The sequence below is a fragment of the Athene noctua genome, chromosome 1 (genome assembly GCF_965140245.1).
Source record: "Athene noctua chromosome 1, bAthNoc1.hap1.1, whole genome shotgun sequence".
Taxonomy (NCBI): Eukaryota; Metazoa; Chordata; class Aves; order Strigiformes; family Strigidae; genus Athene; species Athene noctua.
The window spans coordinates 231,832,964-231,860,496 of record NC_134037.1 but is presented as its reverse complement, the minus strand read 5'-3'; the positions used below and the strand labels follow the sequence as shown (position 1 = coordinate 231,860,496).

The 27,533-nt window shown below is 41.1% G+C and overlaps 1 protein-coding gene across 1 annotated transcript; it reads right to left on the bottom strand.

Annotated features, from left to right (window-relative positions):
• Positions 1-313: 313 nt before the first annotated feature.
• TNFSF11 (TNF superfamily member 11) lies at positions 314-23,197 on the bottom strand. The gene is made up of 5 exons (XM_074931331.1): positions 22,970-23,197; positions 15,273-15,440; positions 8,481-8,526; positions 8,300-8,398; positions 314-1,090 (listed from the first exon to the last, which is right to left on the bottom strand). Exons 1-5 carry the CDS (start codon positions 23,186-23,188, stop codon positions 669-671), a joined length of 954 nt encoding a protein of 317 aa, XP_074787432.1. The 5' UTR covers positions 23,189-23,197; the 3' UTR covers positions 314-668.
• Positions 23,198-27,533: the final 4,336 nt, after the last annotated feature.

The following is a 27,533-nucleotide window of genomic DNA, read 5'->3' as shown; positions in this document are numbered from 1 at the left end:
TAAAATGACCTGTAATTAACCTTTTCGAATTGCAAGGCCAGATGATCACCTTTCTTTCTGGAATAGCCCTTTTAATCAGGGAAAAAACTTGAGTTGAACTTTTTAGATGTTCTGCAATTCATTTCTGCTACAGCCTGAGCTCTCCAATTCTAATCCAGCAAAGCAAGAACAGGCTTAACTAAGCATGTGAAAAGCCACATTAAATGCAATGGGATTAGTCATACTTTCATAATCTCAGGGTCAGAACACTCAACCCCAAGCAAAACTGAGCCCTAAATGCAAGTTGGGAGCCAAATTCTGTCCTGCCCTATGTTTGTGCCAAAACTAGTAAAGAGTAGCAGAGGTTAAAAAGTCAGGGCAGAACTTGGAAACAGGAGTTCAATAGTACTAATTGCTCTGATTTCAACTACACTGATGTAAAAGTCATAATGACTTTACTCAAGCCAGTGGAGTAAAACTGCTATGAGACTGAATCAGGAGAACTATGTACTTTTGCCCTTCTATGCATTTGTGTGACTCCCGCTGGAGCCAGCACAGGGAAAAAATGTGTCTTTAGATATATATGGCTTGTACAGATGCAATTGGGTTGCAAAATATTTCAGTTCTGTCTTCAAGTTGTTTCTGGACCACTAAAAACTCAAACAATTTTCAGCACACTAAAGAAAGAATCAGTCTAAATCCCTTACTTTAAATGCCCCAAAATAAGTTGCTTCTTGTGATGAATCCAGTAGCAATGGGTTTGATACCTGGACACTTATCATTTCACCAGATTTTAATTTAAAAAACCCTCCTACATTTACAGAATAAAAATGAAATTCTGAATTCCCAGACCAGTATTTGGTGCTTCCCCCCTTCATCAACACATCAGAGCGCCTTATTTTAAGGTTTGTCTTAGTCATATATACCATCAGCTGAAGCCCTCTTTTAGTCAAGTTTCCTGAAGTTTCATGATGTCTAAAACAAATGTTGGCATACAGGTAGTAAAAACCATCTTGATTAACAATTAGCTTTCCATCACTGAATGTCATATTTGATAAGTTTGCCTGGCCTTTGTCATGATGCCAGGATGTGAGGTTCACTTTGCGAGTTCCTGAAGAGAGAAAAAAAGAATTTATAAGCATTTAACATTTAGAAACCAACCCCAGTTTTTTAGAATCAAGAGCAAATACAGTTATATAGGCTAAAGGGTGTATTAGATAATTCTGATAAGAATTTATACATTTCCTTTTTTCATCATGTACTGCCATATTTATCTTGTTATTTATAACTGTCTGACCTCCCACCAGAACATCTGCTGGACCATGGTACAAAACACTTGCTTGGCCAATAGTTCTATCATGCTAAGCAATCATGCAACAAGCTCTGTATAGAAATTGCATTCCACCTAAAACTTTACTTGAGTAACAAATACTTGAGTTTGAAAAGAAAAAAATTACTAATGAAAAAAAAGCAAAACTTGTTTTTAGTCTTTAACCTTTAAGTGTTTGCAAGGAATAACTAAACAAAATCTGAAAACAAGCCACTGCTAATTCCTGAAGAGAAAGCTTATGAAGCCTTCCCGTATTTTATGTTCTTGTGACTGTAGTGGTACAAAGGTACACATGTTTTTATTTGGGAACACCAAAGAAACGGGGAAAAGTCAGTACAGTTGTGCACCTTAAAACTATACAATAGATTGCCTAGATGTTAGATAGATAAATACTTGAAGTGCTATGACATAACAAACCTTTTTATGCAAAACTAATGTTTAGACTTAACTCAGTGCTTGCATATACCAGAATAAGGCTCTACAATCCAGTTTAGTCATATCCTAGATATCTAGGATAGTGGCCCACAGCATAATGTTAATTCTTTGATAACTGTACAAATACTTATAGCTGAGCAATTATATCTATTCGGGGGTAAGTTCAGATTCTTTGTCTAGCAGAAGGTCTTAGAAAAAGCTTTAGAAGACAGATGTGAATCTGGAGCTATTGCTTTTTTAATTTTTATTCATTTACTTTAAAGTATCTTAAATTTCAAGCTACAAACAATGAGCTGATATGCCATGCTTGGAGGAGAAGAGTCCCATTCAAATTGTCTTAAGCTGGAGATCCACAAATTAGAAATAAAACTTATGATAATATTCTGTCTCTCCATAAAACACCATGCATGTGGGAAGCAAAATACATGTGTAACAGTTACCAGAAGTGACTACCAGAAAGGACAGATTAATAGAATCAATGTATGTAAACAAGCATTACTGAATTCCTTCTAACAGGTACACGTAAGTCTTTTCAGCTCTGCCTGCATGATGGTGGCCTGGTAAACAGGAAGCTGGCCCTTATCTGTTAAGGAGACTTGAATACTTTGTGAAAAGAGCAAAAAGGAGCTGAGAAACTGGAGATGTTTTGATTAGTTCATCAGCTTAGCACTGTCACTGAAAGCTAACTTCACATATACAGGTACAAATGTCCCCCAGGAACTCTGATCTGAAAGGCACCTCCTGAGTACTGTCACTGAGTGGCCACTTTGTATCAAACTCGAGGTTTCAAACTGGTCAAGACTCAGATGTCATTTCATTTAGATACTACTACTGAGGCTGTGCTGAGATGGCCCAGCAAGAGGTCAAGTATTTGAGTCTTCCTGCCAAAGCTGGACACATTTGACACTTCAGATTGGTTTTGGTGCCACAGTGTTAAGCAGCAGCCTACAACACCAGCCCAAATAGCATTGCTACTACAGCACGTGTATTACATAGAGGTTTATCACAGTATTTTCTGTTGAGGAGCATGCCCTGAGGCACACATCCCACAGTCCCTTCCACCTCCCAAGATTCACCACCATCCCATTATAGCACCCACTCAACTCACAATCTCTGCCTGCAAAAACAGAGGAAGAATAGTGGGAGGAGAAGACCCAGGCAAGGCCCACAGGCAGCCCCCCCCAGAGGAAACAGCACTGTCCTGAGAAAGCCACACAGGCCCTGACCCTTCCCGATACGCACAAGCCACTGAAACACTGCCATTTATTCAGTCTAATACACAGGGCATAACACAACAGATGAGAGTTGGCCAGCTTGTCCTCCTGACCAAACTCCATTTGCTCTCTCCCACAGCAGGGGGTCCACACCGGCATCAGAGGACCTTACACCTTCAGCTCCCAGTGCATCTAAATGCCTGCCTGGAATATTTAGTACCTTTTTCTCCCAACAAACCAATCTACTCTCACCAAACTTTCCATGGCAGATGGCAGGGCCCAGTGCCCTCCCCTCCAAGCATGTATCAAGGCATACCCCAGGACCACCACTGCTCACAAGCATGTTGGGAAAAAGCCCCAAGTACATTTGATTAGTTAAAGAGATTCCTCTTGGATTTGTCTGTGCAGAAAGAACTTAGGGGAAGTAGGAACAAGGGAATTTGAGAGCTATGAGTCTTCCCTAACTGCCAAGGGCAAGCAACTTTTACATGTGAGAGGAATACTTTAATAGTAGAATAGTAGTCCAGAACAAAAAGCTTCTGGCATTCTTCCACAAAGACTTGAGCAAAGCACAGGCTGTCAAAGGCAGATCATAAATAGTTGCTCCCCTATGGCTCCAGTGCAGCCAAGCAGAAATTATACAAGATGATACAGAGAAACCATCTTCTGTGCAGTGCCTCAAAAAAACCTCTGAAAACCATCAGTTAATTGGAAGCAACACTAAGATCTTAAGTCTCTTCACCTGCAAGAGACGCTGAGATAGGGGTACCAGAGTACACATCTGAAGCACTGGGGAGAGCTGAGGAATTTGTAGAATTTCTTGTGCACAGTGTTAAGTCTGCCAGAAATACTGCCCCAAGGAGGTTGAGCTACTTTCAAGATGAGGAAAGGCAAGAAATCACTGCTTGGATCAGAGAAGAGCCACATTAGAGATATAGGACAGGAATGTATACATTTGACAGAGCAGAAAGGCATGCTGTGACTGACTGGTGGCACACTGGGTAATTGTTAGGGCAGATTTTATTTACCTGACAAGTAAACTTTTAGTTGCCATTCTTAATCAAGTAGCAATTTTGAAGAAATTCTTAGTGGAAAGACATAATTCTCTGCTGAAGGCAGCATGAGAGAGAAAATAGGTGCCACAGTCAGAATTGAGATGTTGAGAGGTGCTCTAGGTGGAGTTTGTTCACACCGCTTTGTGTTTGAGGGAAATATGGCTCATTCATCCATGTCAGCTGGAGGTACAAGCCAAGAGATGGTGGAAGATGACCCTGTTTTGAGCAAAGGGTTAGCCTAGATAACTTCCGGATGTCTCTTCCAACCTCAATTATAAAGCTATGATTGTATTAAATGGGCATTTTGCCACAGTTCAGAGCTTGAGAAGAGGCATGCCACAGACAACAGCACAGCACAAAGACACATTGGCAGGAGTTATGCCATGCCACCTTTAATGGAAGGAGAGAACAGGTTCTCAGCACTTCTCATGGTAAGACACTCAAGTCTGGAGACATAAAACCAATCAGCATCCCAAAGCACAGGCAGAGGAAAAATCTGGAGCGTACAAGTGCCACATCACCCGTCTATCTATCAGAAACTTAGAAATGTAACGCAAGCCATGAGACAGTCAGAAATACTGCAGTACAGTAAGTACTGGGATAAAATTTATTATGGAGCCATGAAAAAAATAGCACAAGGTAAGTCATGTTGACAGAGAAGAAAGAGGTCAGAGAGATAATGAGTAATATAACCTTCCAGACATGGTAAAAGCATTATAAAAAAAGTCAAGATAATACACAGTCTTTCTGGTAAATGAATCAAAACAATGTCTTGGACATTTGTAAGCATGAAATAAGACTAATACAAAGAAGTTTCAATAAATTAGTAAGAAAGAAGATGGGAGGGTAACAGAGGAGAAAGCAGCCTTGTATTGCTGATTTGTTTGCATCCTAGTAGCTTTCAGGTATAAAGCCTGAGGGAAGGACCAAAGCACTGTTTGCTCTGAAAAACTGTTTTGGAGGCAAAGGGCAGCTGAGTCAAACTCAGAATAGCTCAGAATACTACAGCATTTCCTTAGACAGCTAAAGGTATCAATTCACATCCCAAATGATATATTTAACATTTATATTTATTTCTGTTTGTGATTTTCTCCTTTAAACTGTGACTAATTTCTGTCATCAATTTATGAAGCAAAATTCACTGTTTTCATTTAAAACCTAGGTAGCATTTATAGTGAGCTCTGGTAAAAACCAACCAGTAAGCATCCAGCTTTAACCTAAGCAAGCAAACATAAAAAATACACACAGCAAGCCAAACCACTATGGCTTCTGCAGCCAAATGATGGGTGGGGACACCAAGATCTGGGAAGGGTTATTTTCCCCCTCCCTCGCACTCCCCCCAGCTGCAGAAGTTCATTTAGGGCTTGATATTATTGTGAACCTGGTAAAAGGAAAATGTTCCCTCACAGACACTGCTGAGTGCCCTTTCATGAAGGGTGTTCAGTGGCAAACTACTTAAAATCCTCTTTGACAGTGAATGAAGACTGGTATTTTTTTCCTGACATTGTTTATTTTGGGTCAGAGTGATGACAGTAGAGAACCTTAAAATACTAAGAACAGATCTGTCCAGACTCACGGATGGCATAAAACAATTTAGAAGGATTTCAGACATGAACGGTAAGGAATCAGGGGAAGAAAACAGAAATTGCCATTTGCAGTCTGAGGAAATAGGATGGGAGAGAAAAACTTCCGGTGACCCTCAGACGAATTCTTCATCCTTTATGCCTGTCATTAGCCTCTATGCCACCCAGCCACATGGGTACTCCCTCATGCAGCAAGCATGATACTGAAGTGCCTCAACCAGTAAGTTCAGGTTTCCAGGTATCCATGCAGCCCCTCACTGCTGTAATGCTGCAAGGACTGCAGAAGCTGTGCCCCTGATTAACATCCTGGAAATACTCTTCCAAAAGAGGTAGAAGCCATAGGTGCCAGATCAGAAGGGAGTATGTCCAACTCATCACACTGGTAAGGGGTTGATCGGCTCCAGGGAGAAACAAACCAGCTTGTCACAGGCACTGTATTTCTGAGAGTTGCTGCAGCCTGTGCTATTAAAAAAAAAAAAGTGAAGAGAGCAAGCAAGAGCAATGATTCCCTTGCCATTACCCAAAGATGTGCTATGTCACTCCCTAGAAGGTTAATGCAGTGATGCGCAACAGTAAAAATTATCAGCTGTTAGACCTGATAAAAATAGTTTACAGCAACATCCAGGTAGATAGCAAATAAATTCCTCATAGGAAAAGGTGGATTTCACCAAGTGTGACACTGACACACTCCACTTCCGTAGATACAATTGATCTGTCTCTGCGATTAACAAATTAATTGAATCCTTCCAAAGACAAAATGCTAAGACAAGTTTACTGATATCTTCTACTATTGACCTATGTCAAAAGCCAAAATTCTGAAACAGAAGCTTGTCAGGAGGCATCTGAGCTAGTAAGAAAGCTTGTAGAAGTTCTGGCTGCCATCTGACAAGCTGCTTAAGCTCTCTACTTATAAAGCTCTAGATATTGGTAATGCCAGTGCACTTAAAGGGAGAAAGAATCCTATCCCTCCAGGCAAGGAGCTAACCCCTTGTGTACAGAAATGCTTTGTCTTTAAATAGAGCAAGAGCAAGGTATTACTATGCAGGCTGCTGAAAACACAGATTCCCCTCTGCTTTGGTTATATAAACAGAAAAGCAATGCACATAGCTTAATTAACAAGGAGTTCAGCACTGCAGAATGCAGTTCAACATCTTCAGAGGAAAAAGACAGTGGTGATCAATGCACTCTCTCATCTTGAGATCTTCTGTCTAATAGCTTCAGAATAAACTCTGGTTTACTTCTACCACACCAATGATGATAATTGTGTTGAAAATACAGCAGGAAAAATCTCAGCTGACAGTGCCCCAGGGCAAAAAAAGAAAACAGTACTAAGATATCTTAGAATTGTAGGAATTAATCTTTCCTCTGGAGAGTGTTCCAAGGCAGACTCATGTCTTGTTCCCTCATACTGTACTAGTGAGGATATTCCCAAAGCAATCCAAAGATACCTGTGGGTAGAGAATAAGAGCTCTGGCAAGATAAAAGAATGCCATCCTCTTATCATTGGGGCAGATAAAAGCCACAGGAATATTTTTTTGCCCCTGCTCAACAGCTCAGAAACATACTGCATCCAAGTCAACACACTGACCAGAAACTCTGTTGCACAGAGTATAATGCTATCATCTTTGATCTTCCTGCTGCATGACTAGATGGATGCAGACAGATGCTTTGGCAATGCCTGAACATCAGGAAGGCCCTGGGAGTCTTGATGTGAAAAAGTCTATACCAGCTCTGCAACATAATAATGAATGGACTATGACAAAACCTTTTCAACGTGCCATTAGCAAAAGGAAACACCTTCTATAAATTCAGCCCTATACTATGAGTGTGCAATGTATCCACTGGGGCAGGGAACTAGCAGGCAAGTTATAATAATGACAATGGGACTGCAGTTCTAGATTCTCAACACCTCAAAACGAAAGATGTGCTTCCTTTATGGCAAGTTCTTACATTGATGGGCACCCTGACATGCATGCGCATTGTGTATTCACATAAGATTCTTATCTTACAGATACACTCTGAAGACAAATGCTGTGTTACCCAGTACAGACCTGATTACATGTCAGCAAACAAAAGGAGTGTTGCTGTGAAGGGTTAAATAGTTGGATGTAAGACATTCTTGAATTTTGTAACAGAAAAGAACACATCTCGAGTTGACAACAGGACGAAAAAAAAAATCTTCCAAGTCAATAGAAGGGAATCTTCCAACCTGCAAGATCTGGATTCTGGCCAATCTTTGTGCTATATCCTTGTATTTATGTGTGTATGTATGCATACATCTGTGTGTATGTACACTTACAGCTGATGTCCAGTGTGAGTGAAGAAGTCCAGATGGGCCCTACTAGTCAAATAAAATAAAAAACCTCAGAGGAGAGCACTCAACACGTATCTTCATTCCTCACTTGAAAACAGCGCAAAGAGGCAGGCCAAGCCCTCAGAGCTTGATCATGAAAACTGGTCATTTGAAGTGAAGGCTGTTCAGCACATAACAGACTGATATAAGATATGTGAGACAAGGGGAAGCTTCCTCCTGTAACATTACCCCTGCTGCCTCTGAAATCCTTTATTGCATCCTATTCTCATTATCAAAAGCCATTTCTGAAATCCCAGTCTGTTGCCAGTATTGCTGAACTATTTTCATATACATCACTGTTTAAGACATTTATACTAGCATTGGAAGTATTCACTTAAAACTGAACTTACCAGATGGAATATTCTTATCATCAATAATGAGATGGGCAAATGGCTGCTTCTCAGGTTTGTTTCTCTTGTACAGATCCATTCCTAATGCCTCCATTGCAGCTAAAGATAAAAGAGTTTCATTACCTTAAAAAGACAAGTTTAGTAGAACTAAAGTATTTCTTATACATAGACCAGCACCTACCTTTTTCTGGTCTTGGTGGTGCTCTTCCCATGACACGCTGGACTTCCTAAAATGAGAAACAGCCATTGTTCTTATGTTGTCTTGGTTTTGTAACAGTGTGTATTGCAGGTAGTTTGCACAATTAGAACACTCTGTGTGTGTGTATGTGGAGGTGGTTCCACCCACAGTATATTCAGATGTCTGGGATACATATTCTCATATTTATATAATTTATGTATAATATGAACACACAGTTTAGCTGCCACAATCAAATTACTTCCTCTGTCCAAAACTTCTGATAAAGGTGGATAGGAACGATGGTGTGTATGATCACTGCACTACTTACTGAAGTAGTGGTGACTGGACAGTTACAACCTTTCCTACTTACTGCACTTGAAATATTTCCCTAAGTATAATGGAACAATGACTGCTAAGAACACATCACATAAAACAATGGAGTTTGTGAACTAATTTAATTACTTGGGGTCAAAAGGTAACAAAAAAGGCAGTTTTACATTGGGACTTATGTGTAATCACACTAAGAACTAATGAAGTCTAAGCTCTGAATTTCATTTGTGAGGAGTTAAATGATGAGGTAAATGAAAACCTCCATCCCTCACACTTGACCACTAACAGGGAAGATTGCAAGACTACAAGGCTTTATAATCAAGGCTCACTTCTAACAGGGTATGCAGGAACTGAAGGATTAACCATCTTTCACATCTGTACCGGGACAAATGGACTGGGTGCCAGAGTTTGGAAGCATGCATTCTTCAAAACTGCAGATGTATTTTAACATGAATGAAACCCATGTTACCCAAAACCAAGAACAAGTAACAGACATCAGGCACCACAAAAAGCCTTGTCTTTAATAATCCACATCTGTTTTCCTCTTGAAAAAAACCATACAAACAGCAATTCTCAAAAATCTAAGCAGCCTGTTCTTGTTACAAGCCTGGATTGAGTCTTGGTAATATTAATTTCAGTCCTCAGTTGTGTCTCCTGTTCCCCCATGACTCTCTTCTGAAAAACAGGGGTAATATTCTACTTGCCATTCAGAATACTTTATACCATGGATGTTTAGTAAAAGGAAGCATTTTGCTGAAGATAGCAAATCATATCTCATCTCAAATAATGGTCCTTTGTTTTTGTCACACATCTTGCTGTTCATCTGATTCAAATACCATGTGTATTCAATACCCCTCAGATTTTGCCAGATTAGCAATGCTCCACTGTGCTCCCAATCACTAGATTTTTATTGATTTCAAATCTAGACTTTGAAATCTGGCTTTGAAAACATCCAAGGCCCTGCTTTTATGTAATTTTGCAGCCACAGTGAAATCTGCAATGCCTTTGCCAGTGCATTTATTACTCTCACTTTCCCCTTTCAGTAGGTGTTTAAATGTTAAACCAAAATGAAAAGCCACAGCAGTATGGAAGTTGTAGTATGACTATCAAAGCATAATACTTTAGCAGAGATATGCTGATTTTGTAGATAATCATTAAGACGCTTTCTGCCGTAGAGATGAGAAGAAAAGCAGAAGAATTGCAACTTCAAAAGAAGTAAAACTCATGTCCACCTCCCCCACTTACATTCACTTCCCCTCTCTGATCTTCCTGCTTCTATGTCAGTTCTAGGAGCACAAACATGAAGCTCAATTCTAGGAGCTGCACACCAGCATCAGCCTCTAGCCACACTCAAGTTCTTTAACTTCATCAGAAGTACGAAGACAACAAAAAATTGCAAGTACTAGATACTGCAAAGTGAGAAAAGCCTCTGAAGAGAACAGGACATAAGGTATAAGAGACTGGGAAGTGGACCACACTCTCAGAGATTGCAGTATCACACCTACTCTCAACCCCTTCCCTAGAAAGATGCCTTTGTTTTCTTGCATTATTACTGGAAACTTCTCAGAAGTGGAGTCTGCTTTCATACCCTTTCCTTCTGGGGGGATGTGATAATGTCATTGCCTGGAGACCCTACTGGGCAGATCAAAAAGACCTATGTACGTTTTAATCTCCTATTATCTAAACTGGTACTAAAAAAAACCCCATGGCTGCTAAATGCACAGCCCTTGGAAGGCCCTGAACTGCCCAATTACTACCCTCCTCTTAACCTACATTTTTCTTAGGAGTACAGACTTCTGCTTCTGAGCATTTCCAAAGAGGCTCTAGCTTCAGCAGCTATGTAGTAGCAGTATTATATATAATATTAGAATATATATTATATATATAATTATATATCTCACTACCTCACCTTTTGAGATCTAGCAGCCTGACTCAGCTCATCTTCTCTGCAGTCATGAATTGCAGTCTGAGCTGCCTTCTTTCTGACTGTCAGTGGTGCTGTTCATCTGCAACATCACCACTTGCTAAGCACAACAGCTACCCAGGAAGACTTGGGTCTACAACTCTCCTTGTCCTGATGGCCTTGAGCCTACTTTCCTGTTACCTAGGAGCATGCCTCTGACAGGAACACTCTCCCATACACCTCTTAAAGCTATGCTACCATACAATTAGGAATGCAAGTGTCATTAGAACAAAAGGGCAATTATAAGCATGAGCCCCACACGAACACACTGAGAAGAGCTGGAGACTGGCTCATGTTCATTGACTCTTCTCTGTGTGCTTGCCATTGGATTAGAAGTGGCTAGCCTGTGGCCAGAAAACAAAAACCCTCCATCAGCCAAGTTCTCCAAACACTGGACTAGTGTCAATTTCTTTACTTGATTCTGGCCAGTCCCACAAAATTTTGATATTCTTTTCTGTTGTTTCCCAGGCTTCCAAAAGGAAGCTGAAATAGATGAACCAGTCCCTGGATACAGATATGGAGCTGTGTGTCGTCTCCTGAAAAATAAAGAGTTCAACGTTTCTATTGTTTGGGCCTTTTTTCTTCATGTTTCTGCAGTTCCAAAGTGCTGATACGCAACCTACCTTAGAAAAGCATTTTAGCATGTACTTGCTTCTGACCCTGAAGGACTTAAGGATCACATCCTTCAGTGGATGTCTGAAGATATTCACACGTTTAAAGATGGCCTGTTAGTGAGATTATAAAAACCCCCTGGTATCTTTATTGCAAGGAATTAAGAGTAGGATTTTCCAAATCTTTAAAGTATCAACTGCATTCTTTAGCACCTGAATGTCTTTAAGCACCTCACACTTAATCACAATGTACACTACCAGTAAGAAAGCAGAGACAACTCAACAGAATCTGTCACTAAGATACTGCTATAATGGCATGAGAACTGCTGACAAAATATTACCAGTGACTTCTCTTAAGACTGCCACCCACAGAACCATGTGTGCTACCAAGCTGTTGAGCTATTTTTAGAAAAACCGTACACAAAAATCACACCATCCCGCTAGTCTTATGATAAGCTGCACTTGTACACCTTTGTGTCATTTGCTCACTGCCCACCAAGACAACTCTGCTGGCCTGCTTCCCACATTCCATGCTCCTTCACACTGTTTAAACTACAGACAAGTAGCCAGTCACAAAACCAAGAAATGTATCTTCCTCCATTTCAAAAATGTAAGAGGCCATTGGGAAGCTGCAAAGCTTTCACATTTTAAAAGCTAAAAATCACACTTTAAGTACGTGGGAAGTTGGGGACTGCTCTTTCCTCATCCATGGCAGGCTGCAGGTTTTAACATCTCAGCAGCTTCAAAACAAAAACATCTCTTGCTTTTCAAGTTATATCCGATGTCGAGGATGCAGACACAAGGCTACATTTGAACATGTCATCTGTGAACAGTCTTTCCTCTTCTTTGTCTTTTATAATATCAGTATCTACTTTGAGCAGCTTTAAGTAGCCCTTTGAGACCAATCTGAAGAGAACCCCTCTGGACACTCATGTATTGCTTCAGCTGTGATCTTGAAACTCCTTTATGCAGTTATTTCTTTTACTACCCAAGTGCTTTAAGTCCAGCTAATACCAGGAAGAAGTATCTGATTATCTTGCCAGAAATTCAGCAATTTGAAGAATGCTAATCAGGAAGGAAGTGAAAGTATATGAACCAATATTCATCAGAATATAGTTTGAGATCAGCACTACAACCTCTACCAAATAAGCAGTCTATTGCCTGCAGAAGAAAAAAGGCATGTAAGGTTGTAAGATGGAAACTGAAATTTTAACAACTTACAGCAATCACTTGTGAAACCTCGAATTTGTCCATAACTACATGCACTTTAAATGTCTGCTAAGTATATAGATCTCTTTGTAAGTGCTGCCTTGGAGGTCTAGCAAAGTACTCTGTTGTCATGTGAGAGACTAGTTTATGCCTGAACTAGTCCAAGCTGCTAGAAGCTGGGAGTATCGCCAAGAAAAGTTACTTATGAATTGACCCAAGACGTGTTTGTAGTTCTTCCTACTTCAGGCTTGTAACAGACTTCATAAGAACTGTGGTTAGTACATCTGGACTGCCAAAAGGTTTTTAGGGCTACATGCAAAAAAAAAAATTAAGCAAACAGGCAGGCTAGGAAAGTATGTTATTTGTCTGCTTGAAAGTTTATACGCAATATTAAAAATGTGTTTTCTACTGCATAAGCTGCTCCCTAAGCAGTACTTTTATCCAAGAATATGTTAAGGAATTCACCATTAGATTTTGACTAAAAGAAAATCTTTAATTATTATTTTTTCACGAGACACCTGCTTATAGATGCAACCTTGCAGCCCTGCTACACTGGTTTTCATAAGAGCACTTTTCATTCTCAATGTCAATCCTTGCTTTAGATTTAAGCACTAGGGCTACAGGTGTGCAAAGAAAACAGATGAGAACTAATACAGTGAGCTAAAGATGTAACCAGACCATAAACCTGAGCAAAAGCAAATTGTCTATTTTCATTTCCTGAACAGCTTGAACTGCAAAAGACAAAATATTAAAAAAAAAAAAACAAAACTGTATTTTAAAGTGTTCCATTTTAGTTACTTAACATGCTGCCAATTCAAATAAGGATACTAGTTCTTAAAGCACACACAGGTTAGATTCTCCTCTGGGAAACTGGAGAAAGCACAAACAATAGGAAACCTCTTTCAAGTCACATTAGCTGCAGTCCCACACATAAAGGACTAGCACAACTAGAAGGAAGATTCAGCTGCATCTCTGTCCTTCCTTGTAGCAAAGCCAATGAAAGGCAGAGCTTACAGAATATGATGAAGTATAATTTTGCCTTAACACTGTTTCCTTCACTTCTCTCATATACCAAAAAGATGCAAATGTAGCCCCAGGCAAGCATTTTCCTATCTTTTATTTTTTTTCTGTGTCATCAATCTATGAAGACGAAGCATCCAGAACACTGACACAGCTACTTAATACATTCTGTTGCATTCAAAGGGAATTCAGAGTCTGAACACTTTGGCAAGGGAATTTTTATTGTTCTCAAACTAATGGTCATCAGCCAAAAAAGTTATCCCTGCTCACTACTTATCTTGGCCACAGACACTGCAGCATTTAACCTCCATCCAGAATGACAGGATATGCAGCCTCAATTAAAGCCAATGCCTTTGTTGAGTAACCAGCAGCGAATGACCAGAATGCAGGGCTTCCCATTCACTTACTGTAACAAGATCCTTACTCTGTCATGGGAGGTGCATGAGCAAGCAGTAGTACCAGCACACAGAACAGAAGTAGGTATAGCGTGAGACTCTGTAAAAAGAACTAATCCCACACAGTTAACCTGGGTTTTTTTCTGCTCCTTAAATTTTTAAAGGAGGTTGCTAGATAAAGGGACAAGACATGAACTCCTAGGTTTCTTTTAAGTTTTGTTCACAAAAAAATCTGTCACTCAGGATACTCTGTTAATAGCAAACATTACATTAGCACAATTAAAGTACTACATAATTAAGTCAAGCACAATTCACTCTGTAAAGCGCATGCAAGTTCAGCTCAAATCTAATGTAGTACCCTTTATGAAAAACTGACAGTTCTATGCAGATAGGAAGAAGTAAAGTTGTAATGGACCTGGTAAGCTAGGAAAACCAAATACCATAGCAGACATTCAGCTGTTAAATAGCCCATAATTAAAGTAAACACTATCATGAATATGCAAAGAGATCAAAAGCAGTAAATGCAGTAATTGGGACATATATCTAGCTTGTCTAGGCCTCTTCATTAGGGCTGACTTCTTTAGCCAACTACTTTTGCTATTTGTGTTTGTGAACAAGCTATCATTCTCAACTGCTGGGCAAAGACTGCCCAGTTATTGTGCTATGGCAAAGTAGCTCTTCTGCCAGTGTGGAAGAACAGAACTGGCAAAGTGAGAAAAAAAAAAAAAAAAAAAAAAAGGAGATACTATCCGTCATTTTGGGCTGCAGAAAGTGTAAGAAACAAGAGCAAATGAGAGCAAATGCTATGTCCTCTGTCTTTCAGGAAATCATTTGCTTGCTGATGATCTTGATTTGGGAGAATCCTGTCAGAAACACAGTCAGGAAGACTGCTTTGAAAAAAATGTGGAACTGTTCTTTTTTATGAACATTCAAATTGTTGGCAAACCTATACAAATATTAGGATAAATAACTACCATTCAGGCCCAACCAAATGCCAGAAGGGCAAATCAACTAATTGCAATCATATTATTCTCAGTGCAACTTCAAGTCTTCCTTTCTTAAAAAAGAAATAAGTAAAATGTGTTTGAATGCAGAATTGGTTAACTGCTATCATGTTCACAAGCAAACACAGTATGACCTTGGATGCAACTTCAGGTATTTTTCAAACACCAGAAAATACTCTATAGAACTCACCTCCGAATACAGATGTTGGAAAAATTGTTCTAAGTTCAACAGGAGCATGAAATAAAGTCAGTCTGCCACTTACCTTCTGCACAGCTCTTTGGAGAGCCTGTTTCATGCTTCTACAGGATTCTGGCATTAACTTCACTTCTTGATTTTCAAAGGATGTATCATGCAAATCTGTATTTTCTTGATGTCCAAAAAGTGTTCTGACACAGTGTGCATGTTCTTTTGAAATTCTAGTAGGGTCCATCTGGAACAAGAATATAAGCACAAACACAGTTTTAAGGTCAGTCCAAGTGACATGAAGGGCATTTAAGTCAGGGAGAATTTTCAGCCATCTAAAAGTCACCTAGCTAAGTTTATTGTCTATTTTCATTGCAAACAATGAAGAGACAAAAAGTTTCCCACATGGAGGTTTATTTCATCCAAGAAGCATGTGAGATAGAGATGCCTACTTTGCTAGCTTAGACTAGATATGTGACTTTCAAAAGTTAAGAGAGAAATCCTACACTTACAGTAAAAATCAATAATCCTGAATTCCATTTTTCAACCATTCAGTGCAATATCACAATTATTTTAGCAGGCAACATACACAGCCATTCTATCTGTAAAAACTATAGTTTGAAAGATGAAACACAAATGTCAAGTAGAGGAACTTGGGGAAAGTATGTTCAACAACTAGCACAGCTTTTTCAAGGGGAGAAACAGAAGAACAGAAGCCAGTTATCACTGAAACTATTTTATGGGAGAGAGATAGTGCTGTGTGAAGTAGTCAGTAAGAAAGACAGCACAAATCCAGAAAGACAAAAAGATGATAAAACTGTACCACAAAACAGCTCTACTTCATGGGACAGACCGGTAAATTTAGAATATCTGCAAGATATTTTTAGTAATCAGTCTTTGTGATTGAAACAAGTATACTTTTAAACTGTAAGTTTGAAATACTCCTGAATTCTATCACTTAAATAAATTGGAAGGATATTCCAAGGATTAGGATTGTGTCTTGGCAGAGTTTAGTTGCATAAATATCATTTAAGACATTTCACCCTCTCTTCCCATACTCCATATACTTTACACTCAAGAGATATTAACCACTATCTTTCAGAGCGGCCTAAGACTCTCAGCAATTGTTCTCAACTTGTATTTATTTCACTTTTACTTCAGGCTCGAAGTGATTGTGCACTCAAAATCTTGTCTAAATTCTCTAATTGTATCAGCTGGTCTAACAAAGAACGTTTCTTCCTACCTTTCTGTATAAGGTAGAAGGAAAAAGGAACAATTTTATCTGAAAATTACAAAAGACAATACATGATTTGTAATCACGATGAAGGGATGCCAAGACATTATGGATATTGCCTGACCAGTGTTCAGTTTCCTTTAACATAGCACTGAACAAAACAGAACATCAAAATCAAGTTTTGTAGAATACAATACAGAGTGAATCAAACACGTCATATCATTTGTTCACACAAACATAAATTCAACCCCCTAAGCCCCAAAAAACCCTGAGTTAACTTAAAAGCATGAGGTTAGGATTACAGAAGTTAGGTCTACACCAGCCAGCCAACAGGCACACAGTGCAGAGAAACATTTGTTGCACAGATGGCAACACTGAACGCCTCCTCCTCCATCACCATCCTTCTGCTAAAGTCTCCAGATGAGAGCTGTTTGCCCGATTCATTCAGACCAATGTCACTGTCCCTGTGACCTGGTTTAGCTATCTTGGCTATCCCTGCAGATTCGGAATGAAACATGTCAGAAAAGGTTCACCTGAAGATAAGATGCTGTGGCTTTGAGCAGAGGGGTAGAGATGAGTTACAGAACAGCTTTGAGGCAGTAACATCTTCCTAGAATAGGCTGACACAGCTGAATCCAAAAGAAAATCCGTGTATAGCCATTACAGCTCTATGAATTGAGGACTTAAAACTACGCTAATGACTCCTGAAGTCAGTTAATGCAATGCAGCCCCATTAACTGTTTAAGCTGATCTAAACCAGTACCCTTGTGTTCTCTCCACCACAAAATTTAAATCCTGGTTCTCAATCTCAGCTTCTAAATCAATAACCTGGGAGGAATTTTTGCCGATCTGATTTCCTGAAAGATTAGTACCCTGAAACTAACTCACTCCAGGTATCAGACAAGCATCAGAGCCAGTACAGGGACAGGCATAGGAATGAAAAAGCAGGAAGGCAGCACTAGTCTTAACAACAGTAAGACTGCACCCTAAAAGCATTTCTCCTAGTATGTTCCACTAGTATCCAGAACTCGAAAAAAATCAACTGTGAACAGAAAAAAAAAGAAACACAAAATGTTTACCTACACCTATTGAAAGGCAGTTAATACAGAATGACTCGAGTTGGAAGGTAGGTCTCTAGGCCAGCCCCCTGCTTGAATCAGGGTCAACTTGTAACTTAGGTCAGGTTGGTCAAGGCCTTGTCTAGACAAGCTTTGTGGAATCTCCATCAGCAGAGACTTCAAGCCTCTCTGGGCAAACTGTTTTACAATTTAACTACTTTTATTGTGTAAAACCACTGGGTTGGATGTCCAGCTACAGTTCTCCTTGCTGCAATGTATGACTGTGCCTCTTATTTTTCCTGTGTACTTCTGAGGAGCATGGCTCCATCTTTAGCTAAAAACGGTGATTAGCTTCCCTCATCTTAGTCTGTTCTTCAATAGGTTCAAAGAATCCAGTTCTCCATTTCTGATACACTATGGTTCCTACCTATCACAGTGGCTTTCTGCTGGACTCCCTCCAGTTTGTTGATATGCCTCTGGTACTGAGGGACCCATTATTCCAGATGTAGCCCCTTGTGTTGGGGCTGTTAGAGACCTGAAGGAATTAAGGTCTTCAGCAGTATCTGGATATCTCGGTCTTCTCCCCTCCACACATGTTGCAAGATAGGAGATAGAAAGCCACATCAAATAACTGCCAGTAGATACTCATTTTTATCAGCAATTCTACTAGTGAGAGACTATTATCCCAGATTTGGATTTATTTAAACACATCTTCTCAAAAGTAGACAAGAAAACTAGGTTTTAACACACAAAGATCATGAAATTTTTAAAGGCCTGAGCATCCAGCATGATAAATCATGCGTAGCGTAGATTTACAGCTATCACCCATCAGCAATCAGTCAAATGTGTGACACCACACTGTGCCAGAACAGTAACAGCAGATTGTACAGAAGCACTTACTCGGATTATAGTTTAGCTGCTGAAGGCTTAAAACAGAAAACCACCATCTCTGCACCTACAGTTAAAAGATTGAAGGCTTAATAGAAACACTGTAACAAATAGCTTCAGCAACTTAAAGCTGTGAAGCCTACCCTGACAAACTGCAAGTCTCTAGAGATTCAGTGTTTGATAAGGTGAAGCTCTAATCTTGGGACTAGCTAACCTACCTGGTTGCCCTTACCTTTTTCAAAGAATACCTTGTCTTCACCACATTTAACCATGGAAATTAGCTTGCTTGTCTGAAAAGGCATTCTCAGAAATCCTGCATCTTACATGTTTATAAAGAAAAGTACTGAACTGCCATGGCTGTAAACAGACATTACCAAATGCTGAGACCGAAACTGTGGGGAAGAAGTGCTGCACAAGAAGTTTCAAGGACATGTTTTGAGAAGAACTTCTAACAAGCCAAATGAAATACTGGAATGGTCAATAGGAAGCATCTTGCTAACTTGTAAGGCAGAGACCTACAGCATGAAGTCCTACAGATTTAATACCTCGAAGAAACATCAAGATGCAACCAAAAATATTGGAGAATCTTTATAACACATTCAAATAAATATCCTAGAGGAATTAACCTATTTAAAGAGGGAAGTGTCTAGCTTATTTTTCCTATGTTACTATTACGTATATATCCATTGTGTCTGACCTTTGAATCAAATCTTTCGGTGCCCCTTGATTTCAGCATCTCTCATCATTCTAGTTGCATCTCTAGAATCTTTTCACCTAACTCAGGGAAGCCAAAATGAACTCCAGCATGGGAGGTGAGACCAAATGAATGTACAGAATTAAGAACCGATTTTCCAATGTTAAAAAGATTCCGTTTGAGTTTAAAAGACACAATACATTCCAGCCACCTTTACCTGTTAAATGTTACCTCAAATACGGCACATTACAGTATCATGTCCTGTACTTACTCCTTACAATAAATGTTTTAACATTTACACTTTAACTTAATTCAAACTTAAATCAATTTCCAGACTATCAAATATCATTTTGCACTCCATGATCTATCTTTCTTAACCCTCAAGAAGGGATTTTTTCAGGCTTCCAAGAAGTGCTAATGACTCCCGGCAAGCTGTTTTCTGTAGTCACTGCTCTAGAATGCTGACAGTACTTTAGATGAAGCCTGAAAGGCGATTGTTTAAAAGGACAGTGTAATGGAAGTCAGAGCTCTGCAGATGCATGAAACACCACAAATCTGACTTCCAGGTCCCTATTTATCCAAGCGTGAATTCTTTAGTACGGTTGAATACCTAACATTTGTACATAGGGTTTTTTTAAAAGGAAAAATCAAAAATTTTGGAGTTCTGAATTAAACTATGGGAGTTAGATATCTAGCACCTGCATATGGATTTGAGCACTTCCAGCTTGTTCCACAGCCCTCCAGTTCAGTCAGTGTTAACCACATTCCTACTCTTTTATGATCTAAGTACATTGACGAAACAGGCCAGAAAGAAAAATTTGGAAGCAAAGCTTTTGGAGACTATACATTTGCCAGTGAAAGTTAAATAAAACACTTTCCTCTCTCACCCTGTGTCGTGCATGAGTCTATTTCGTGATGATCTCCGGCTGCTTTGAGTATCTAACTAAATTTTCATGGCATTTTCATTGATCATGAGCAAATATTCCTCATGAAGTATAAGCATAATAAACTTAAGACCAATACATTTTGTTAGTGCTTAATTTCTTGGATTCAGTACATTGCACAAGATGGTCCAAAAAGAAAAGCCAGAACACCTTCATGTTTTTACATTTCAGAACACTGTTACGAGAATACTGGTAAAATTCAATTCTTAGCTTTTTCTTTCTTTTTAGATATACCAGTTCATTGTCTTATTTGCATTGTGCTGCATTATTTCTTGGACACAAACATGTGTTTACCCGTGAAAATCTAGTGTCAGTCTTAGTTACATGTCTTGTGAAATTCCAAATGCTCAAGCCACAAAATAAACAGAACTAAGGAAAAACCAAAACCTCAACTATTGTCTCAGCTCATATTGTGTCATGATCCAGCCCAAATGATTTTATGCAAATACAGATAAAATGTGTATGGTAAAACTGAGTCAGGGCTTACTCAGCCTCTTAGGTAGAGTTTTAAAGAGCCTGCAAAACGTATAATATCTCTTAGTATCAGCCTATACAATCAAATCTTGCTAATTCACATTTGGTTAATTCACCAACCAAACAATTCAAATCTTCTGATGCACAGCTTCTACTATTAAACTTATTATTTTAACAAAATACACTGCAATACTTAAATTCTGTTATTAAAGTACAAAATCAGATAGCTGAAATTTGTACTGAAAAGGACAAATTGAGATAGCTTAATACAATTAAATTTGACAACAATCTTTTCAGAAGAACGAGGTCAGATCATGTCCCATATAAATAAAACAATCTGCAAGACAGTTAAGTAAAATGTAACTTCTCCAGGACCTACTATATTTTTCCATCTATCTTATTTCACAAGAAGAAATTGGTGAACAAATAAGTACGGATTACCATATCTTACTATTGTGAATTATGTACTTACTTCAGAAGTATACTTATTATTCTGTTTTTCAGTGATGGCAAAGAAGACATTTTATCCATTAGAAATTTTTCAGGCAATGACTTAAGTCTACATCTAGCTACATGGTCTCTTTTAGATGTTTCAGAAGTTCAAGTTTACAAAGGACTCCATACAACAGCATTACTCCAACTCTACAGGATTGAGAAACTGGAAAGAGAATTAAGCTGCCAAATGCAGAATTACACCCAGACTATGTAATTTCTTAAATCAAGGAAGCAGAAGAAAAATAGCCATTATGGTAAGAAAGCTCTTTTTACCCTTTGTTAGGCATGTGCAAAGGACTGACATGAACCTAACAGAAAGAGTCCTTATTGGGGGGGGGGGGGGTAGGAGAAGGTAAAGACAGTGGAAAAATCTAGGTTTTCAAAAAGTATACTTTGATTAGTTGTGTTGATAGCAATGGCTCTCTAGCGTACTCATCAGTACATAGCTGTGCATTTCTATGAGCTACGGTTTGACAAAGATGTCTTTTCAAGTTCATGCAGATCTGGAGTAGAAAAACATTTTTCTGCCACAAAGCTGAAGTAGGCATTAATTTATTTCAGTGTCAAGTAAACAAGTAGCTTTAAGCTACTTCACAGTGAGTCCCAGAAATTAAATGTCACTCTTCTGAAGCATACAGGATATGATTAAATAAGTACTGTATTGCTGTTCAATTTTATTTTTGTAAAAATGGCAAACACAAAGCCATTGCCACTAAGAAAATATAAATTGGTCTGCATAATAAATGATCAGCAGCATTATTGTGTATTTGATAGTCATTCATCTGTTTCAGTGGATATACATTCGTGCAACATCTGTTTTCAAGTGCACTTTGTTAAGAAATCCCATCTGCTACAACAAGATCAAGCACATCTACCTAGAAAGTAAACCGAAAGAAACAGGTTTCCACTCCCCACTGACCTCAAATGAAAAGTACACACAACAGAAGTACCACTTCCATGAAGGCAGTGAGACCCGTATTAACAGAAGTAATTAGCATCCAACGAAGAAGCCAAGCAGAAAGCTTACACCTAGGTCGGAGAAGCAACCAGCCAAGCAGCCCCCCACTTCCTCTGAGAGGGCTCAGCTGTGCAGGGTAAGACACAGCAGCAAGCGAATCCAGCCAGCCAGCCGAGCCATTTCCAAGAAGCGGGCTCCTCTTCTCTCCGAAAGCCTAACCGCACGTCACCTCATCTCCCCCACAGCGATAAACTCCCTGTGCCCCTTTCTGCACGCACTGCTACCTCTTCTGAAGCGTCGTGCCCCTGGCAGGCTTGCGGCCTGGCGGGCCAGGGGCCGCACTCGCCCTCAGAAACGAGCCCCTGAGATGCAGCCGGCACCTCCGGCCGATGCCCGCTAACGCACAGACCCCGCTCCGCAGTGCCCCTGCGCACCCTGAAGGACAAACGATCTCAAGTGGTGGTGTGTGGTAGCTTCTCTTTTTCTTTAAAGCCATTCCTCCCCTTGCTGAAACATTTATGGCAGCCAAAGACCCCAGCCATGTCAAACGCCTCTCCAGTGAAGAGCTTAAAGCTGATCATTAAAAACCAAAGCCCCACAAGAGTTCTGGTGAAGAATCATTACACTACTTCCCAAGCCAGTGACCCCTCACGTCCGACCTCGCCGAGAAACCCCGCGCCCCAATAGCACCCACAGGCCAGAGCGTTACCTAGAACACCTCAGGCTGAGCAGCTCCAGCGACCGGCGGACAGCACAGGCCGGGCAGGGCGCTGGAAGCCCTCCGGCCCGACTCCTTCTCAAATCTGGCCCAACTTCAGAGCCACTTAAAGGTGCTCTCTAACTTATTTTAACCAATCCCACCGATGCGAGAACTTTCCCCTCGTCTGAAAGGTGCGAGGCGGTCGCCGCCGCTCTGCCCGGCCGCTCCCTCACAGCGCGGCTGCCCGCCGCGAAGGCGGGAAGAGGCCGCGCCGACCCCCCGCACCCTCACCGCGGCACCGTCCCCGGGCGCCAGCAGAGGCGCCGCTCACCTGAGCTCGGAAGTAGAGGAAGAGAGCGACGCTGCAGACCACCTGCCCCAGACCCAGCAGGACGAGGGCGGCGAGGAGGGAGCGGGAGGCGGGCGGCGGGTGCGGGTGGGCCGGCAGCGGCGGCGGCGGCGGCGGCGGGGCGCTTTCGTGGGCGGCGCCGCTGCCCAGCTCCTCGGAGCCGCGCAAGTACTTGGTGTAGTCTCGGCTGGCGCGCCGCATCGCTCCGCTCGGACGGCTCCACGGGCGGCCAGCAGCTCGGCGGAGCTCCCCGGCCTCGGCAAACAACCCCGCCGCCCCGGCCGGGCACCTCTTATAAACTGGGCGGCCAATCAGCCCCAGGCGGCGTGCCTCTGCCCCCGGCTCACCCCTCCCCGCCGCCACACACATCACCGCCGCCCCCTCCTCGCCTCCCCTCCCCGAGCAGAGACCGGCCCCCGCCGGCCGCGGCGGGAGGGGAGGGTCGGGGCCCGGCCCGCCCCTGCCCCCGAAGCCCCGGCCTCCGCCGCCGGGCCGGTCGCCCAGCGGTCGCGGTCTGCGCCGCTCCTCTTCGCGGAGCGAAACTCTTCGCCTTCCCTCCACCATGAGCGAACACAGTACCGGCGGCCCTGCCCGGCCGGCTGCTACCGGCCGCCGTCCCCTTGCCACCCCCTGACCCGTGCCCCGCTCAGGGTTGCAGTGCGCCCCGGCACCGAGGCTTCTCTGAGCCCGTGGTCGCACCTGGAGGGTCCTTTTCCCCCAGATCCCGGGGTACCTGGAAGCAGCGTGCACCCCGTGTGGGCCCTCTCCGTCACCCCCTGGCCCCTCGGGTGTGGGTCCAGGTCCTCAGCGGACCAAAGGCCTGTGAACCCTTCACGAGTTAACTCGCTCCTCACTCGGGCCAGGCTAAAATGACCACGAACCGTGTTGGCAATGACCACGAATGGTGTTGGCTTGCGCTGTCCAAAACAGGCAACACAGTTCAGTCTTTTTAAAGGACTGGGGTGAAGAAATGGCAGAAAGCTGTGCTGGCCACTGGCTGCCTCTGAAACCAGATCAGACCCTTTCCATCTCCCCTCAGGCGGCCGGTCTGCTACAGAGGTGTTTCAATGCTTGATTAGGAACAACATCTTTCTGCGCTCCCCACGCCTCAGCTTACATTCAATACTGAAACCTCTTTCTCGTAAAGTCATGCTACAGTTTGTAGGCTCTTTCTTTCTCATGGTCCTCTGGAGGTCCCATTTGGGTGCAATCCCCCTTCACATACTTGCTCATTTAGTCTATTCATAGTCTTTCCTGCCTCCATGTAGTCTTTCCTCACTCTGGAGTTTCGCTCATCAGTTTTACGCTTTTGGAGATACAACTATCTCTTCAGCAGATCCATCTTATGCACCTGACTAGATCACTTTGTGGAAAGCATTCTCCTAAATCCTACGGAAGTGCTTGTTGCAAAGGCAGTGCAGGTATATTAGGTCTTCAGCCCTGCAAAATTCAGTGGGGAAACGGTCCAGATAAAAGCAAGTGAGCTGAAGTCTGGCTCAGACTTTGAAGAACATGGGAGTATGACACAGATCCATGTAGGTCATTTTGACTGTAGAAAAACAGTATAATTTTCGGCTCTTGATACATGACGGAATATCCTGTTTAGGTCTGCCTAAGCAAAGAAACTGAGAAAATTTACCTCCCAGAGAGGTTGACTGAACCAGACATGATTACGCGCTCCAACAAATTAAAGGAAACTGTCTGAAATATACCAAACCACCATGCAACAAATTACTATCAAAATAAGCTGATACCATTGAAAACTGGACCCAAATAGTGCAATAACAATTACTTCACCAACAGTGAGACACATCTGAGAAATGATGGTGAAAGCACCTGCTTCCCAGCATCACCCACCAGGAAGTCATGGAGCAATACCCCAACCTTGGATAGCTACCCCTATCTCTTCTTTCCAAATGCTTACATTTATGCTCGGAAACATTGGTAGCATTGTGGTCTGTGGAGAATTGGAGGAATTGTTTCTCTAAGTGTGTCTCAACTTTTCTGAGAAAAAAAAGTAAGTAAACTAGCCACCATCCCCTGCAAAATAACCATGAAAATAATTTCACATTATACTGAGCTGAACACCCCTGAATGAGTTTTACATCAGTCTACAATAACAATTTTTTCAGGAGAGGAATAACAGTGAAATAATTTATTTGAAGATACAACTGGCTTTTTTAAGAGTCTACGTAGTTTTTAAAATCTAGTCACCAACTAGTCATTAAACACTTGATAAAGGAGAAGTTAGGATAACATCAGTAATATAGCAGATGATTTCTGATGCTTTCGTACGAGAAGGCATTCAAGTAAGACCTCTGCTCTTTTCACCTTGAAGCTCAAACTTCTTTCTAATTAAGAAGGAAAAAACGGTATAAGCCCCTTTGCACCTTAAGACTTTCATGTGCTTTTCTAGATTCTTACAGAAGGAAACCCAAGGAGACTCTCACTGAAGAGCTATGAGGATCTGCAGGCACCATCTTTAAACACTTTGTTACATACGAAATCAGATTTCTTCAGAGAAACATGTTTTCTCCGGGATTAGTGCTTCATAAACTATCCTCTTACAGGCACCATATTTCGTATTATCATCACTGTGCCACACTAGGGAAGCATTATTCCTGACCCTCATGCCTAAGTGATACCAGCCTTCTAACAGGCATCTTATATATATCAAGCCCATCTTTTCTATCTTCATCCACAATTTCCTCCTCACCAAATCACAGATGCAACTAAAATCACCCAGGTACTTGTATACAAGCACCAGGATATCAGTCGCTTCAGGAGTCACCTCAAGAGAAAGACTTTAACCTTACCACCAAACCAGTGCAAGTTCCTAGGATACACTAGGATACATAGATGACATCTGTACTGAAAACTTGGATTCCCTCATTGATTTCTACCACAAATTCAGCGACCAGAATTGTCCATCAAACTATCTCTGGAAAACTTACATCAGCATCAACTTTCTAGACACCAAGGTCAACATAAAAAATAGCAACCTTCAAACTACCATATGGAGAAAATCCACAGACCAACACACCTCCTTCCACAAACCATCATCTATCCAAAACACACTAGAAAAACTGATATACAACCAACCCACAGACATCACCTCATTTGCTCTGAGGAGAACATTCATGACACGCCCTCATAAAGCTACAGATGATGTTCATCCAGCAGTGACACTCTTCTCGGATCATATATTTGAAGAAGCCACCTAAACCTTGTACAAAGTTATTATAATACAGAAAGAAAATCCTCTTCTGGGTATCACGTACCATAATGTGCAATAAATGTATACTGAAAAATGTTAACAAGTTACAACTTATGTTGGAAAAAAATCATACCTTGAAACAATTTATCCTAGAAACACCCCTCCTTCCCTTGACACTTAGCATCATTACTTCCATCATTCAAAGCACATTTCCAGCAAACTTGTGTATGCTGGCTAGAATCAGATAGCTTGAGAAAATCAGATCCAAATTTTGCCACAACTCTCATGATAAATGCCTGCTACACCAGAAGATCCATAGATCCTACACATGTGCATCCTGAAATGTCATAGGCATCACACAATGCATTCACTGCTCTTGGGGAGCACTGTGGGTGAAACCAACCAACCACCATGTGCCACCTAATTAGGAAAGAACAGCAACACCCAGTTACCAGTTGGAAAATTATATTCTCCAAACATCTACTCCATCTCTAACCTTGCAGTCCTAGTCCTGACACTGCAAGATCAAAGATGGGCCACAGATCTAAAATATATAACTCTATCAGATACCAGACACCATATTAGATGAATTTGAGACATACTTCTGAGTTTCCTTACATCTCAAGTCTTGTTGGTCTTTGATGGAATTACTGTTCTCTGATCATTTAGCTTCTGTCATTTCTTATACTCTTAGCAGGGTCATGATCACCCTCTGCTCCCAAAATAGCAACCACTTTTCTCTCAAATGTCCAACTGACTAAAACAGTTAAGTTCAATACAGAGCAAACAACTACAATTACCTTCATATTCTATGTTTTGGACCCAAAGAGTAGTTCATCTACCTGAAAACATATCTGCTTTATCTGATATCTGCTTCACCCAACTGTATCTGTTGGCCTAATAAAAGTTATTCTCTTCCTAAAAAATGTGGCTTTCTTTGGACTCTGAGGGGACTAATGTGATAGGTAGCAGTTCCTGTGACAAAGTCTTGGCTCTGTAATGCCAGCTGTTGGACTCTGAGCAGAACACAGCTCTTTGCTATTGTCTACAATACACTTGTGTTGCAGGAGACGATCGTGAGTATACTACCTGTTGTGATAAGACTGCATAACTGCTAGGATTTTTTCATCATTTTACTTTGAAGCAAAACAGGAAACACAGTGTTTACGTAAAAGACTGTGTTGAAAGTAGGTTCTCTTTGCAAAGTTAATTCTCATTGCAAAGTCAAAAGTCTTGAAAAATCTGAAAACATCAAAGAGCAGCAAGCCTGTAGGTCAAAGCAAAACATTAGGAAAAAAAAAATCCTTTTGTAAATTTTAGTTTGTCTTC

Bases quoted from the DNA above. Each gene is read 5' to 3' on its own strand.
- TNFSF11 (XM_074931331.1), bottom strand. From the start codon at position 23,188: ATGCGGCGCGCCAGCCGAGACTACACCAAGTACTTGCGCGGCTCCGAG. The intron at 8,527-15,272 runs GTAAGTGGCAGA...TTCTCATTTTAG, and splicing joins TCCAAAGAGCTGTGCAGAAG to GAAGTCCAGCGTGTCATGGG. The intron at 1,091-8,299 runs GTAAGTTCAGTT...TTCTCTCTTCAG, and splicing joins TGATAAGAATATTCCATCTG to GAACTCGCAAAGTGAACCTC.